This window comes from Cricetulus griseus, chromosome 3 (assembly GCF_003668045.3).
Source record: "Cricetulus griseus strain 17A/GY chromosome 3, alternate assembly CriGri-PICRH-1.0, whole genome shotgun sequence".
NCBI lineage: Eukaryota > Metazoa > Chordata > Mammalia > Rodentia > Cricetidae > Cricetulus > Cricetulus griseus.
Window position 1 is genome coordinate 19,144,844 of NC_048596.1, and position 14,363 is coordinate 19,159,206.

A 14,363-nucleotide genomic window follows, 5' to 3' on the forward strand; every position below is an offset into this window, starting at 1 on the left:
ACTTTTTACATCCTCTGAAGCCCAGTGCCAGCAGCCGCCCACCTTAGCAGCACTGCTGGCTCCCTGAAGGGATCTCTCTGGTCTCTCTGTGGTCGCTCCTGCACAGCACCCCTCATGCTGTGCAGCAAATGGTAAATAGCCATCTCCTCCAGGTTCATTTTGGGTCTATAAGAAGTGTTGCAGGGCTGCTCTGTCAACTCTTCTCCAATGGCACTTTCATTCCAGAAGCTCTTTTGTGGGTCTCTGAGGATCTATGGGCCAGTCTGTGGAGGGCAGAGTGTTCCTGCAGCTGCCATGTCCCCCTCTCCCTCTCATCTCAGCTGTCTGACAAGTGTCTGAAAGGGTCTGCTTTCTCTGCCTGTTTCCACCATTTGGACCTCTTGCTTTTGTGAGAGCATGGGGTGTGTCCTTGCACTTTGGATAATTGCACAAGAACTGCGAGCCCTGGAAATTGCCCTTGGAAGCCTCTCCCACAGCTGCCTGACCCCACAGCAGAGAAGCCAGGTTGCTTGGATACCAGTTTTCAGACCCAATTCAGGAGAGTCCCGAGGCCACAGAAAACTGAGAAAACTGATTTTTCTGCATGTGACTGAGAGCCAGTATCTGAAGACTCTCCACCTTTGCTGTGGGCCAACAAGCAGTTCTCCTCCTGGCCCCCAGCCAGACCTTCCCTGAGGCTCACTTGACCTTTTATCACTGTGGGTCAGGTGACCCCACATTACAGACAAGGACATCCAAGGTCTGGCTCATCTGTGCTGAGCTTTGGGGCCAGATTCAGGTCGCTGACTACAAACTTTGGCTTCCTCTCTCCATCTTGCTGAGGATTGTTGAAAAGTTCACTCATGGAACATTTAAAGAAGTTATAGTGGTGATGCTATTCTTCCCAGAGTCTGAGACACAATTCCAGCCGCCACTGTGTTCCTCACGAAGACCTTTCTCGTCTTTATTCCACAACCACCTTGCAGAACTCCTCATTCCCTGCCGAGACACCATGCACTCTGGCCCAGTGCCCCTCTGCCAAAGTTTATTCTATCTTTGAGTTAGCTCCTCCTTCTCCAGTCTGCTCTACCCCTGGAGAGCCTTAGATGGCCTTGACACCAGGTGTCATACTTCATTCACTGCTGGTTTGCTGAGCTCCGTTGAGGGAAAGGACTGGGTTTTGTTCCTCTTTAGTTCGTGGAACTCATACATCTCTAGCATACGTACTGTTGTTTACTGTGTACTGGAGTACTAGTACTGTGGACAGTACACACTCTGCAGTACCCTGTACACCATTTGAGTGCTGCTCCTACTGGTGAGTACCAGGCACAGTACTGAGACAATGCCTAGCAGATGACTGATAACTAAGCATTCCCCCCCCCAAAAAAAAACACCCTCATAACCCAATTCTCAATCTATATTTTTACTTTTTTATGTTTTCCCCCAAGGATTCAGATGTTCACAGTAGCGTGACAGGAGGCTTCTGAGGAAGCCATATCAAATGTGAGGTCACTCTGGCCACCCCCACCTTTCTGTGTCTCAGCCTGCTCTGCTTTCTTCCCCAAACTTCATATCTCCTGCTTCCATTGACACTCTTCAGCTAAATGGATTTTCTTCATATACTCCAACAAGTCAATGATGAATTTCAGGAGGAGAAACATTTTTCACTCTAAATCAGATCACAGTGAACACTCTCATCAGGGGACCATGAGTCTGGGGCAGTGTTTCTCATCCCAGACTGCCCATCAGCATCAGTTGGACAGGTCCCAAAAAGGCTCAGCATCCAGACATGATCCCAGACCAGTGAAATCACACCCAGCAGCACGTGTCCCGGCACGGTGCTCCCAGGGGCAGAGGCTGGGGATTCCACTGGGCAGCAGGGGTTGGGCATCGCTGGCTGAGAGCTCTGTTGCTGGAGGTGAGGTCTGTAGGCTGATGGCCTGGGCATTGCCTTGTCAAACATGCAGACCACCTGGATTAGAGCCTACACCAGCACGGACTCTCTGGTGATTGTCAAGCAGATTGCAGTTTGAGAAGTGTTGCTTTAGAGAAAGAACAGCTTTTAGACACCTGTGACAAGCTGCAAGCCATTTCTGCTGATTCATATAACCACTTGGACGCATTCCTTCCTCCTTTCCTTCATTTAATAATATTAATAGCACACCTCCTGTGATGGATTCTGGGAACTCATTGGCATGTGTCTCTACCTTCCCTATCCCCATTTGCTCTGGGTTCTGACCCAGAGGAAGAACATGACATCTACCTCTTTCTCATTGACCTGACCTGACCTGAGTTGGGATTTTTCTTGCTTCCTACCAGTTGTGGTGATTTTACCATGAGCGAAGGCAGCTGATGCTAAATTCATCCCCCCCCCTCCATGGTTGATTTTACTCTTCAGATCTAGAGGCAAAGATGAATGTTCTTGAATCAAGCCCAGACCTTCAGTGGAGTATATTGCTTGGTTTCTCGACTCTGGGAGCTGTGGCATAGAACCTTGCTATTCACCATGTAGTTTATAGACCAGCATCATGGATGCCGCTGGGGAGCCGGCTAGAAATACAGAATCTTGGGTGTTTTAGCAGAGTTATTGAACCAGAATCTGCATTTTAACAAGACACCAGATGATTCATGAACGCATTCAAGACTGAGAGGAATAGAGCGCCAGAATAGAGCCATGTTTCTCAAATTTCACAACACTGAAATCACACGGTAACTTTTAAAACTCTTACGCACAGGTTCCATCCTAGGCCAATGAGGTCAGTCTTGAGATAAGGTTCATGCATCTTCACTTTTCAAACTGTGGTAAAATATCCAGAACATAAAATTTACCATTTAATCACAACCAAAAATCCAGTTCTGTGGTGCAAACTCACAGTGTTGGGCCTCCTTCACCCCATCCATCAGCAGAACCCTTCATCTTCTGAAACTCTGCAGTCATGGATCACTAGTTACCCACAGCTTCTAGAAACCACATTCTATCTTGTGTCCATCTGTGTCCGACTACTGCTGGTACCTCAGACAAATGGAGTCCTGCAGCATTTGTCCTCCTATGACTGACTACCTTACTTTGCCTGCTAGACTAGCTTCAGGATTTGTCCACACTGTAGCATGGGCCAGAACTGCCTTTCCTGTCAAGGCCAAGTAACATCCTATTGTTTGTATGTGCTATGTTTCCTTAGACACTCACAGACACTCTGGTGGACTTCTTGGACCATAGTGATTACTACCACTGCTATGTACCTAGGATGTGCAGATATCTATTTCTTCTGAGTTCTCCCAGGAGCCCTTGCTCTCACCCTTCTGTTAAACAGCCTGAGGCGACCTGTGAAAGGAGTTCATTACTCTCTTGATGCAGAAAGCTCCACAGTCATACACGCCAACAGGTCCACATCTTGTGCTCCGTTTAGGAACACCTGTCAAACTGCCCAGACCGTCAGGGTATGCATATCCTAAAGTTATCAAGTGACTGAAAGACAACACTTTAAACAAGCAATAAGAGATATCCAGAGCTTCAGTTGGCGAAGTTGGTGTGCCCCAGCCACACGGTTGGTATGGACAAAGCTGATGGCCCAAAAAAAGTGCTGAGAGTAGCTGCACATGTTTAAAAATGCCAAACTTGAGAGTTTAGATGGAGATTCTGCAGTCATTCAACATATCTGGGTGAACAAAACACCCAAGGTGGGCCACCAAGCCTTCAGAGCTCATTAATCCACATGTGAGCTGCCCTGCCACACTGAGACACTTCTCACAGAAAAGGAACAAATTGTCACCCAGTCAGAAGGAAAAGATAGCCCAGCATAAAACAAACACAAACAAGTATTTAAAAATCTGTTTCTTCTTTCAGTTTTGGGGTACACACTCAGAAGTGGAATTTCTAGACCACATAGTAATTCTATCGTGAGGTTTTTGAGGAACCACTGTACTGTTTTCTGACACAGCAATGCACAGGCCACAGGCCCTCCATATCATCACCAATGTCTGTTGCTTTCTGGGTTTTTATTATTGTTGTCGTTGTTATCCCAATGGGAGTGAAATATGTCATTGTGGTTTTGATCAGCATTTGCTATATAATTACTGGAGTTTCATGCTCTTGTGGGCCATCTGCAGATCTCTGGAGAAATATCTGTCCAGGCCCTTTGCCCACTTTTTCATTTTATTTTTTTGTTGTGTTATGAGAGTGTTTTATTAATATACTATGGATATTAATATCTTATCAGATGTAAGGTTGGCAAATATTTACACCCATTTTGTGGTTGACTTTTCATTCTTTGGATAGTGTTCGTTGATGAACAAAAGTTTCTGATTTTGATACAACCCATCTTATCTAGTTTTCCTTTTGTCATCTGTGCTCCTGGTGTCTTATCTAAGAAATCATTGTCAGGCATGAGAATTTTTTAAAGCTCCCCATGTGATTTCAATGTAGCCAAGAGTGTAGAATGGATATTCTGATTTATTAAGTCTAGGGTGGAGCCTAACATTTGTGTTTCTAATAGACTCCTAAATGCTGCTCTGTGGACCACTCTGAGTAGGCAGGATGTGGAGGAGCATGACAGCCTCCATCCAAGTCCTGACAGGTAGTTACCATAGTTCCTCAACAGCTACCACTGATTGCTGATCCACCATCTGGATAGCCCAGTACTTAACCATCTCACGTCCCAAAGCTGGTCCTGAGCACCCCAGTGGTGGGTGTACAGGCTACCTTTGGCATGGCAGAGGAACTAAACATAAGGAACACAAGCCCTAAGCCTGGTTCCCCAGCCTACCTCTCTAGGTAAAGCCATCCACTGGCCCACTCTGCTCTGAAAATTTGGGATCTACATTATTAATGGTCTGCTCGTCTCCAGCCTGGAGGGAAATACTATAGGACCCTACTAGAAAGTTGTTTTCTTTAAAATGTGTTTAATGTCCTCAGAAAGGAGCCATGCAGGCTGGTATGAGGTTTGCAGAAGCAGCTGAAGGACATGGGGTGGAGGCTTCTGAATTGTCTCCTTTAACAAATTCCTTCCATAGAATTTTGGAGCCAGAAAGGCTTCTTAGAGGTCTCTTCCCAAACCTACATTTCAAAGGAGAGAGCTGGAACCTGGTGATGTTGGAACTCATCAAGCTCTTCAAACAATGCTGAGGTCAGCCCATCATCCTTCTAGGGTCTGACCCCTGCTGCATGACCCAAATTGCAGTTGTAAAGCCTGGGAGGAACTGACTGGCTTCTAGAAGGCAACTCTCATTGCAGGAGTCACAAACTAATCACTCATCCCAGCCAAGGCCACTCAATTGGATTTGTCTTTTGTTGTGGAAATTACTTTGATGGTGTAAAAGCTGTGTCACATTTGTTTGTGTTGCATTTGTTTAATTGTGAAAGGATGTGTTGCTGTTTCACCTTGCCTGCCTAAGGCACCTGATTTGTCTAATAAAAAGCTGAACAGCCAATAGTGAGGCAGAGAGAGTGATAGGCAGGTCTGGCAGACAGAATAAATAGTAAAATTCTAGGCTCAAGAAGAGAGAAGGAAAAGAGAAAGGGAAGAAAGAGAGGGACATGCCCAGGGCCAGAAACAAGGCAGCCACCAGCCAGACATGGAGACAGTGGGAAAGAGAAGAAAGAAGAAAGAAAGAAAGAAAGAAAGAAAGAAAGAAAGAAAGAAAGGAGGAAAGGAAGGAAGAAAGGCAAAACCCCCAAGGCAAAATGTGGATAAAGAGAAACAGATTAAAATAAGAGCTAAGCCAAGGCTGAGCACTTAAAACTAATAATAAGTCAATGTGTCATGATTTGGGAGCTGGATGGTGGCCCAAAGAAAAGGCATGGAACAGTCTTTCAAGTAGGAGCTCACTATTGTCCCTTCAGTAGAGGCCATACTATCAATAAAATAAAATGTCTGGTGACCTTCAGATCCATGCTACATTTCATTATGTTCACCCCACCTATTAAATACTCTGTCTACCCCATGGTGGCTTGTAATGATGGTTCTGCGTTTCCTTATCCAGCCAAATCTCCTACTGTGTTGCAGAACTCTGATAATAATGTGTTGTCTTTAGAGATAGACATCCCAGTAGAAGGCACTGTCTTAGACAGAGGACACTTAATTTTGAATGATCTCATTTGGTATTCTGACTCCCAACACATGCACTTTGAACATGCTACAAGCACTTCCTTTAAGGTTGGACCCTACATAGTTTCTGTCCTGTGATGGCACCCTGCCCCTGCATTTCTCTACAGAAAGACATCAGGGAGGCTTCAGATTCTGTTTGGATCTAAAGGCAGTGCCTGGACCCCCCATTTTGGCCTCTGGGTCCTTGACCTGGAGCACAAGCTCATTTGCTGGCAGGAGCAACTGTCTCCATACGGGGAGACAGTCTTCAGATCTCCTTTGCTCTTCCCTCATTAAGATGTCAGTCCGGCTCAGCCTTGTTCTCTGCTGCCAGATGCACTGACAAGCAAGCAGCCAAGTTCTATCAGGAGGAGGTTTAGCTGCCTTCTGAAGGCAGGAGGGTGCTTTGCTGGGGGACTAGACCTGCACGAGCTTTCTGGAATTCCGAGAGAGTCTCCGGGACATTCTGTGAGGTCCAGTGCTCTGCCTAAGGCAGAGTCTTAGAGTGATGCTATCTTCAGCATTCCAAATGTCTTTTGCTCTAGCTCAGAGCAGATGGGGTTCTGCCACCGCCCTGGCCATTCTCAACTGTCTCCTGGGTGAGTGCCACTGGCTCCCATGGCCCCAGGCTGCTTGGCAACACCCTGAGTTATGTTAGAGATATTATAATGAATTATACAATGCATTATACATAATTAATTTATAATAAAACACGCATGCAATGGTTTAATTTCTTGAAGTGAATGATGTGCTGCGCGCCAGACCTTGCTGGAATGCATCCCTTGACTGCCTCTTCATCTGGAGGCAATGACCACCAACCCTTGGGAGGGTTCTTGGCTTGGGGAACCTGTCAGACTGTCTCTGGAGTATGTCCCACAGGAGGGCCATTCTTTACCACTTCTATTGTTATTCTAGACCCCTCTCACCCCCACCTCTGCATTGAGATCTCTTCTTCATTCTCCCAGAGTATGGGAGTTCCTTCCTTCTTTCACTCCTTCCTCAAATACATCCTGGCTGCTCATTGCATACCTTGTCTTTGGCTTGGTGCACATCAAGTAAATAAAACAAATATCCGTGCCAAAGTGGATCTTGTACTCTAGCAGAGGGCGGCAGGCAGTAACTAAGTGTGATGCATGGTAAATTCTGTTGTGTGTAGTACAGTGATAAGTGCCACAGAGAGTGGAAAAACCAGGATGGTACCCACTGTGGCAGAGGCAGGTTGCAGTTTTATACAGGGTAGCAGAGGTGGAGCTCATAAAAAGTTCTATGAAACTGGGGCGGGGGGGGAGCGGGATACCACCACGGCCTCAGGAGGACTGGATTTGCCTGGCTGCTCAGCTCTGGGACCTTTCAGTAAAGTTTGTAACTTTTGCTTTCAGATGTTCAGGATGGCTTTGCTCCTGCTGCCACTGTGGCTTCTGCCTCTCACTGGGGGATCCCAGAGGGCTGAGCCCATGTTCACTGCAGTCACCAACTCAGTTCTGCCCCCCGACTATGACAGCAACCCCACCCAGCTCAACTATGGAGTGGCAGTGACGGATGTGGACCATGATGGGGACTTCGAGATCGTTGTGGCAGGGTAAGTGCCTCCCACCCTGCGTTTGACAGATATATTAATCAGCTTTTGCAGTGATACGGTTGTGTGGCAGTAACTCCAAAGCACAGTGAAGTGACCAATGCATGTTTTCAGTGGGGTCTGCAGTCATTGTGGTCAGCACCAGCCTGGCTGGCTGAACTGCAGTTCTAGGGTACTGTGGCTTTGCCCTTTGCTATGGCAAGGGCTTGAGGCACATGGCAGCTTAGAAGAAAGCTATAGAATCTGCAGGCTTTTCAAGGCGGCTTCTTGTCACACATCAGCCTCCTTGGTCATGCAGGTATTACTTCCTCCCCGGCAAGGTTTTACACGGGCAGGACATAAAAGTGTTAGTCCGTAGAAGGGGTTGCTGCATGCTCACTGACTCCCACAGCACTTTACATAAGGCTAAGAAAACGTTAATTACCCATTTCAAAGAAGAGTGAAGACGGAAATCAAGAGGGATAGTTAGGCCTCCTCTGGCTAGGCTTTCTGCCTGCTGCTCCTCCTCGGAAAAGGAATACTGTGTAGCTTGAGAAGCAGAGACTTGGAGTTCAGATGGCTTGAGAGGGTGCCCTAGTGCGCAGCTCTCTAGTTGCATGACCTTGAGACTCACACCCATGGTCTGGAAGGAAGGGATCACTGTAATGACTTGTCCTGAAGCCTCACTCGGCTACTGCACGTGATAGTGCATTGTAAGTTCTGCCAATCACCATGGATACTTGTTATTTATTGAGCATCAGTGTGTGCTAGGCTGTGCACATCATACTCCGCATGCATCACCTTTAGCACCCCAACAACACTGTCACCCCTGTTTAGAGATGGAGAATTGAAACTCAGAGGTGGGAGGAAGGGAACGGAGCTTAGCTGGAGACTGCTTGTCCAGTGTGCATGGCACTCTGGGTTCAACACCACATATTGTCCGTATATGCCTGTGATTCCAGCACTTGGGAGATGGAGGAGGGCTATGAGACTCTCCCTTGGAAAACCAAACCAAAGACAACCATTAGCTGGATGGATGGGTCAGGATTCGAACCCTAAGGTGTCCTAGAGTTAACAAACTGAACTATACAAAATTTAGCCATCACTTCATCACTTCCAAAATCAGCCAGTAATAAAAACACAGCAGGGGCCACCTGCCTAGTTCTAGGAGGCCTGAGCTTTTTTGGTAACATAGGACAAAGTATCTAATGGGTGTAGCCATATGCAACAGTAACAAGTGTTGCTCTTAGAGATGGAAGATTTGGTTTTCAGCATCCTGTGAAAGGATCTCAGGTGGTCTTGAACTTGCTATGAAGCTGAGGCTAGCCTTTAACTCCCCTTACCTCCACCCCCCAAGTGCTAGGATTACAGGCATATGCCACAACTCACAGTGAAGATCTGGTTTTAGGTTTAGCCATATTTAACCCAACAGTTGCCAACCCTTGTGCTTCAGCTCTGTATTTCTCATCTATAAAATGGATGCAATGAGCTCCACCCTACCCACCTACCAGGGCTGAACCCTGATATATAGAAAAGTTAGTTTAAAGGGATTATTTTTCTTGTTCATGTTTTTTTTCTACCCTGAGAAGATGCAAGCCATTCAATGCTAGACCTTCTAGATGCTAGGTGGTGTTCTCCAGTGTGCTGTTCTTTAGGCTTGTGTGACAATGAAGACTTGAGGTATGACGAATGTGGTCAAAGAATCAAATGCCTTCTTCCCTACATTTTTTTTGGACACAGCTTTTTCATATGTACCCTGGGCTGGCCTGAAGCCAGCAATACTGGGTTTACAGACATGCCCCATCATGCCCAGCTCAGAGAACAGAATTTCTAATCCTGATCAAATAGCCACATTTCAAGCAGGCAGTTCAGTTCTGCTTAAGGAGCAGAAAATGGCAAAACAGGGCAAATTCTTAGGGCAGCGGGGCTCCCTCGGTGAGCCACGTGACTCACCTGTGTTCTGCCTGCAATGTCCAATTGTCCCCCGAAGCAGGGAGAAGCTGAGCCCTGCACAGTGTAACTCCCAGAGCCACAGGCTGAGATGCTCTGGTTGGCTCCTGATCGGTGGCCCCAGTCTCCCTCTGGTGGGCCCTGGGGCCAAAGGGCAGGGTATATGGGAGAACAGCCCTCCCTCTTCCTGCCCACACTCACCCCTAAGCATCATGAGCATGCTCTCTGTTAAACTAAGATTCTGGAATGATCTCATAGTCTCACAGGTTAATATAGGAAACCTAAGGCCTGCACTGTGAACAGAACAACATCTCAGTGCCCTCTTTTCCCCTCAAGGGGCACCTGGCAGGTGCCACCAGGCTCCACAGATGGAAAGTCTCTCACTGTCTCCACAGGGAGGTTGTTACTCCCCATAGCTGTCTGGTTTTCCTTCTGGCCTGCCCTGTCCTCACTCTGCATGGCCACTTCAAGAAAGCTTTGTTGTCCTCCTATGGTTGCTCACTCTTCCTGTGGTCCCCATAGGGGGTGAAAACACTGTGAAGAGCAAAGCACCCTCAGGGAGAAAGATGCAAGGGCCTCTCAGGCTTCCTTTCATTTTGCCTCTTTTCTGGCCCCACTGGCCAAGATCATGCTGACACAGTAGTACTCATCTGCACCACCCTGCTCCATGGTTCATCTTCCAGCTGCAAAAACAGCAGGTAACAGAAAAATTCTTGCCTCCAGGCTCATCCTGACTCAGTCTGTTTGGACAGGGGGAAAAAGTTTGATGGCAGAGTGTTCAGTGTCTCTGTATCTTTACCAGTCAAAGGTAGTACCTGTGCCCCCACAGACCCAAGCCCCAGCTTACACATGGCTTCTCTGCATCTCCATCCCACAAATCCTTCTGTGTGCAGGGAATCACCGCAGCATTTCCTGGGCATTTGGCTTCTTCCTGTCTGAGCAATGGCTGTGCATTTCACCTTCCTCTTCCAAAGACCTTGTCTGTTCCAATGAGCTCGAGAACTTCACTTTTGTGGCTGCTAAGGTTGAGAAACTCAACTGTCATTCGTAGTCATTGTAGTGTAGATGATGCAAGGTGTCCAGCTTGCCACAGGCCTGGGTCCTGCAGGGTGATGGGATTACCCTTTGGAAACAAGGCCAAATCATACAGGGTCTTGGCCCATCACTCTCTCCCGGGCAGCTACTGAAGGAGCTGGAGCTTCTGTGTGTCATTCTTACAGGAGGAATAGGATAAGTAAAAATGGAGAAATCGGGCACCCTCCCAGCTCCAGGTCAGGGTTTCTTTGTGGCTGTTGCAAAGAATTGTGAATTCTCGGAGCATCAGAGAGACACATTCTAATTTAAGTACCACATACATTCCAAAGGCAAATACAACTTTTATTATCTTCAGCTTAGGATGATTTGTCACTGTCTTCTCCTTTGGGCCGGATAACCAAGAGTTGACTATACAGAAGTATTTAAATCAGGACCTTGAGAGGTCATTCGGTCCACCTCTTGCCTCCCAGCAAGGCCAGTCCTATAGTGTGCGGATGCTCTCTGTACTGAGCACCATCCAAGGGATCGTGAGCATTCTGCAATCCAGCTCAGTTACTTAAATCAGAACAGATTTGACTAATCTGAATCCCTCCTATAAGAGCTTAATAGGCCATTTCCTTTCGCTTTTGTTTCCTCACTGCCTTGAAGACACAGAGCCACCATTCTTTCACATAAAGACAGCCAGGATCCCTGCCCTGCCTCTCATCCCTGCTGACTCCTTGGCAGCATCTCTGATTTAGATTCTTACTCTTTCATCTGCCCTGCTCCCGTATTAAATTCTCCTTCCTTCGCTGTCTGACTGCAGGCTTTCTGTTTAAGAAGCATGTTGCAGAAGTTGAAATTTCTAAAAATTGAATAGGAATGCCTTTACCTGGGGCACCTGTGTCTTGGTAGTAGCAGGCCCACTCATTATCTTACAGATCTTTCTATTAGCTGATCCCTGAATGCGTTTACTTTTGCAACCCCTGGGATAACGGCCAGATCTTTGGTTCATAAGGCATCTAGTACTTGAAGTTGCCTTGGATTTGTTGACCTTGTGTGTCTGACCAGAGCCCTGTTACTTTGAGTATTTACTCTTTGAATAGGTTTGTTTTGCTCTGCTTTTTCAGTAGCCTCGTTCTGGCTATTGACAGCATTGATTTTGCACATGTTGCGGGTGGGTTTGTGTTGTGTTTCGGATTCTTGAGTTAATTGTGATGGAAGGCGTGTGCGTGCTTCTGACTCTGGGAGGAGCAGAAAATGACCGCCCTTTGTTCTGCGGGGATGGGGGAGGGAAGGGGCGGCTCACCGCTCCTCCGCCACAGCTGGGCGAGTGCCTGCGCATATGGAGGGCTTATCTGCTAACCGGCAGGTGCGTGATTGAGGTCTGCGGATAGCTGCCTCCCTGCCGGGCGAGGGGAGGATTTGATCACCCCCAGAGAAGGCTGTACACGCACACACCATTGAGGGTCTTTGGGACTGTTCCCTGGGCAAATGGAAAGCCCAGTGGCTTCCCCTTTTCTCAGTGGAACTAAACACCCAATCTCCAGTCTGGCAGGGTCTGGAGAGGGATTCCTGTTGATGTCAATCTGGTGCAATCCTTTACAGCTGCATTGTAAGGGCCATCCCCATAGGTCTGAGATAACCCCTCTGCCCTCTCAGTTTCCAGCAGGAGTTGGCTCCAGTGGAGAGACTGTAGTGGTTGTAAAGTTTAAACCATGATTTAGATCAGTTTTTCTACACAAAGAGCATTCATTTGGTAAAACCTTAGCATGTTCTTCACACTCGGGAGGGTTTCATTTAAAGGATACTGCAGATTGTGAAGCACTGTTTTGTGGTTTTTTTTCTTCTCAATGTTGCAACTGTGTCAGGAAACTTTTTTAATTTACTAAAGCTAATTGAATTATTTAAAAGGCAAACTGTATTCAATTACCTGATTAATCATGATCATATAGGAGATACCATTAAAAATAATAGGAGCAATGAAAAAGAATAGGATATTTATCTATGATTTAACCAAATCAGCACTTACCATGGTATTCTAACTGTAGGCAGATAGATATGTGTGGTTGCTGTGCATACATATGCATGCTACAAGTAGACGGGTGCCATAAATAATAGGTTCCTCGGGCATACAAATACATTTCGATTTATGTACTATGTTAAAACGCATGTCTAAATGTATACAGATGCACACAGAGATACACATGCTTTTAACAAAACAGGAATAAACGTGTTTGAACTTTCAGTTCCTTTTTAAAAAGAATACTATTTTTAGTAATACTGGGAGGTAGGCCAGCTGGTGAAGTTCTCGTTTTGTAAGCAAGGGGCTCTGTGCCTGATTCCCAGAACCCAGGCAAGGTGCTGGCATTCTAGAAATGGTAAGAGCCCAGAGCTGTGGAGGCAGAGACAGGCAGATCTTTGGGGCTTTACTGATCCATCCACCTAGCCTACTTTTTGAGTTCCAGGCCAGTGAGAGACTCAGTCTCAAAAGCATGGTACATGGTGTCTGAGGAGCAATGCTGTTTTGACTTCAACATACATGCTCACATGTGTACATGTGTACTTGCACATACATGTGGACCTGCACACACATGAGCATTAGTGTACACACAGAGAAATAATACCAAAACTTTAATAGATTTGGTCAACGGTTTCGATACTATCTTAAAGTGTTAGGTCACTTCACTTGGTTTCTGTGTGTGTACATGCGTGTGTGTGTGTGTGTGTGTGTGTGAGAGAGAGAGAGAGAGAGAGAGAGAGAGAGAGAGAGAGAGGGAGGGAGGGAGGGAGCTGTTTGTATGTGTATCTTTGTGTTCAGGTGTACTCACACATGCAGAGGTCAGAGGGTCATATCATCTTCGATTGTTCCCCACCCTATTTATTTATTTTTGAGAGTGTGTCTCTCACTGAACCTGGACTCACTGGTCTGGCCAGGCTGACTGGCCAGTAAGCTCCAGGTACCTAACTGCACCCCGACTCAGGAACTGGAGTCACATACCCCACTGCTGTGGCTTCTGAGAACCTAAACTCAGATCCTCATGCTTGTGTGGCAAGCGTCTGATCAGCTGAGCTATCGCCCCAGTCCCCGGTTTCTTTTTCTAATGCAATGTATGTTTTAATTACACTTAAATATATCTCACTGCAAAAAAATCAGACAATATAGACAAAGGTAAAAATTCACCTTTTCCAACCCCTGACTCCTACTCCAAGCCAAATACATAATTTGGGAGGATTCATTTTGGCACATTATCACATTTTTTTTTTTTGCTGTGTAACACGAAACGTGAACATGTGTCTTTTTAAAAGATGTCATTTAGTGCAGAGATCCTGTACATATTTCCTCATTTTTCGAGTGCGCTACAGGTTGTTCATCATCTCTAACCATTGCAGGCATTTTTATGCTTCTTGTCATCCTTATAAACCCAGGTAAACTTTTCTCTAGGATGGATACCCAGAAGTGGGAATGCTGGCTTAACGTATGTTTTAAGTTTAATGGGTATCACTAAATTGCTTCTAGTTTCGATCTTTCTCTGTTTATTCATAGACTGTAAGCAAAAAGTAAGCTTGGGGATTACTTAGTTCAGCAGCTCTTTGAGCCCCTATTACATGTACAGCCACTGCCCATATCCCAGGATCTGAACTTTATCAATTTAAATTTAACAGTTACAAGAAAGAAAGGGGCTATTCTCCACCTGCAGAAACTGCTGCTAAAGCCCAGATAGAGGAGCGTCAATTCTTTCTAATTCAAACAGCAAAGAGGACCTCCTATAAAGCCTCCC

General features: G+C 46.3%; 1 protein-coding gene across 3 annotated transcripts in view; it reads left to right on the forward strand.

Annotated features, from left to right (window-relative positions):
* The first annotated feature begins 7,441 nt into the window (after nucleotides 1-7,441).
* Nucleotides 7,442-14,363, forward strand: part of Crtac1 (cartilage acidic protein 1) — a 133,750-nt gene continuing 126,828 nt past the window's right edge. For all 3 annotated transcript variants that reach the window (XM_035441827.1, XM_035441828.1, XM_035441829.1), the window contains exon 1: nucleotides 7,442-7,641. In XM_035441827.1, coding sequence (XP_035297718.1) covers nucleotides 7,442-7,641 — 200 coding nt within the window. The remainder of the gene's footprint in view (nucleotides 7,642-14,363) is intronic.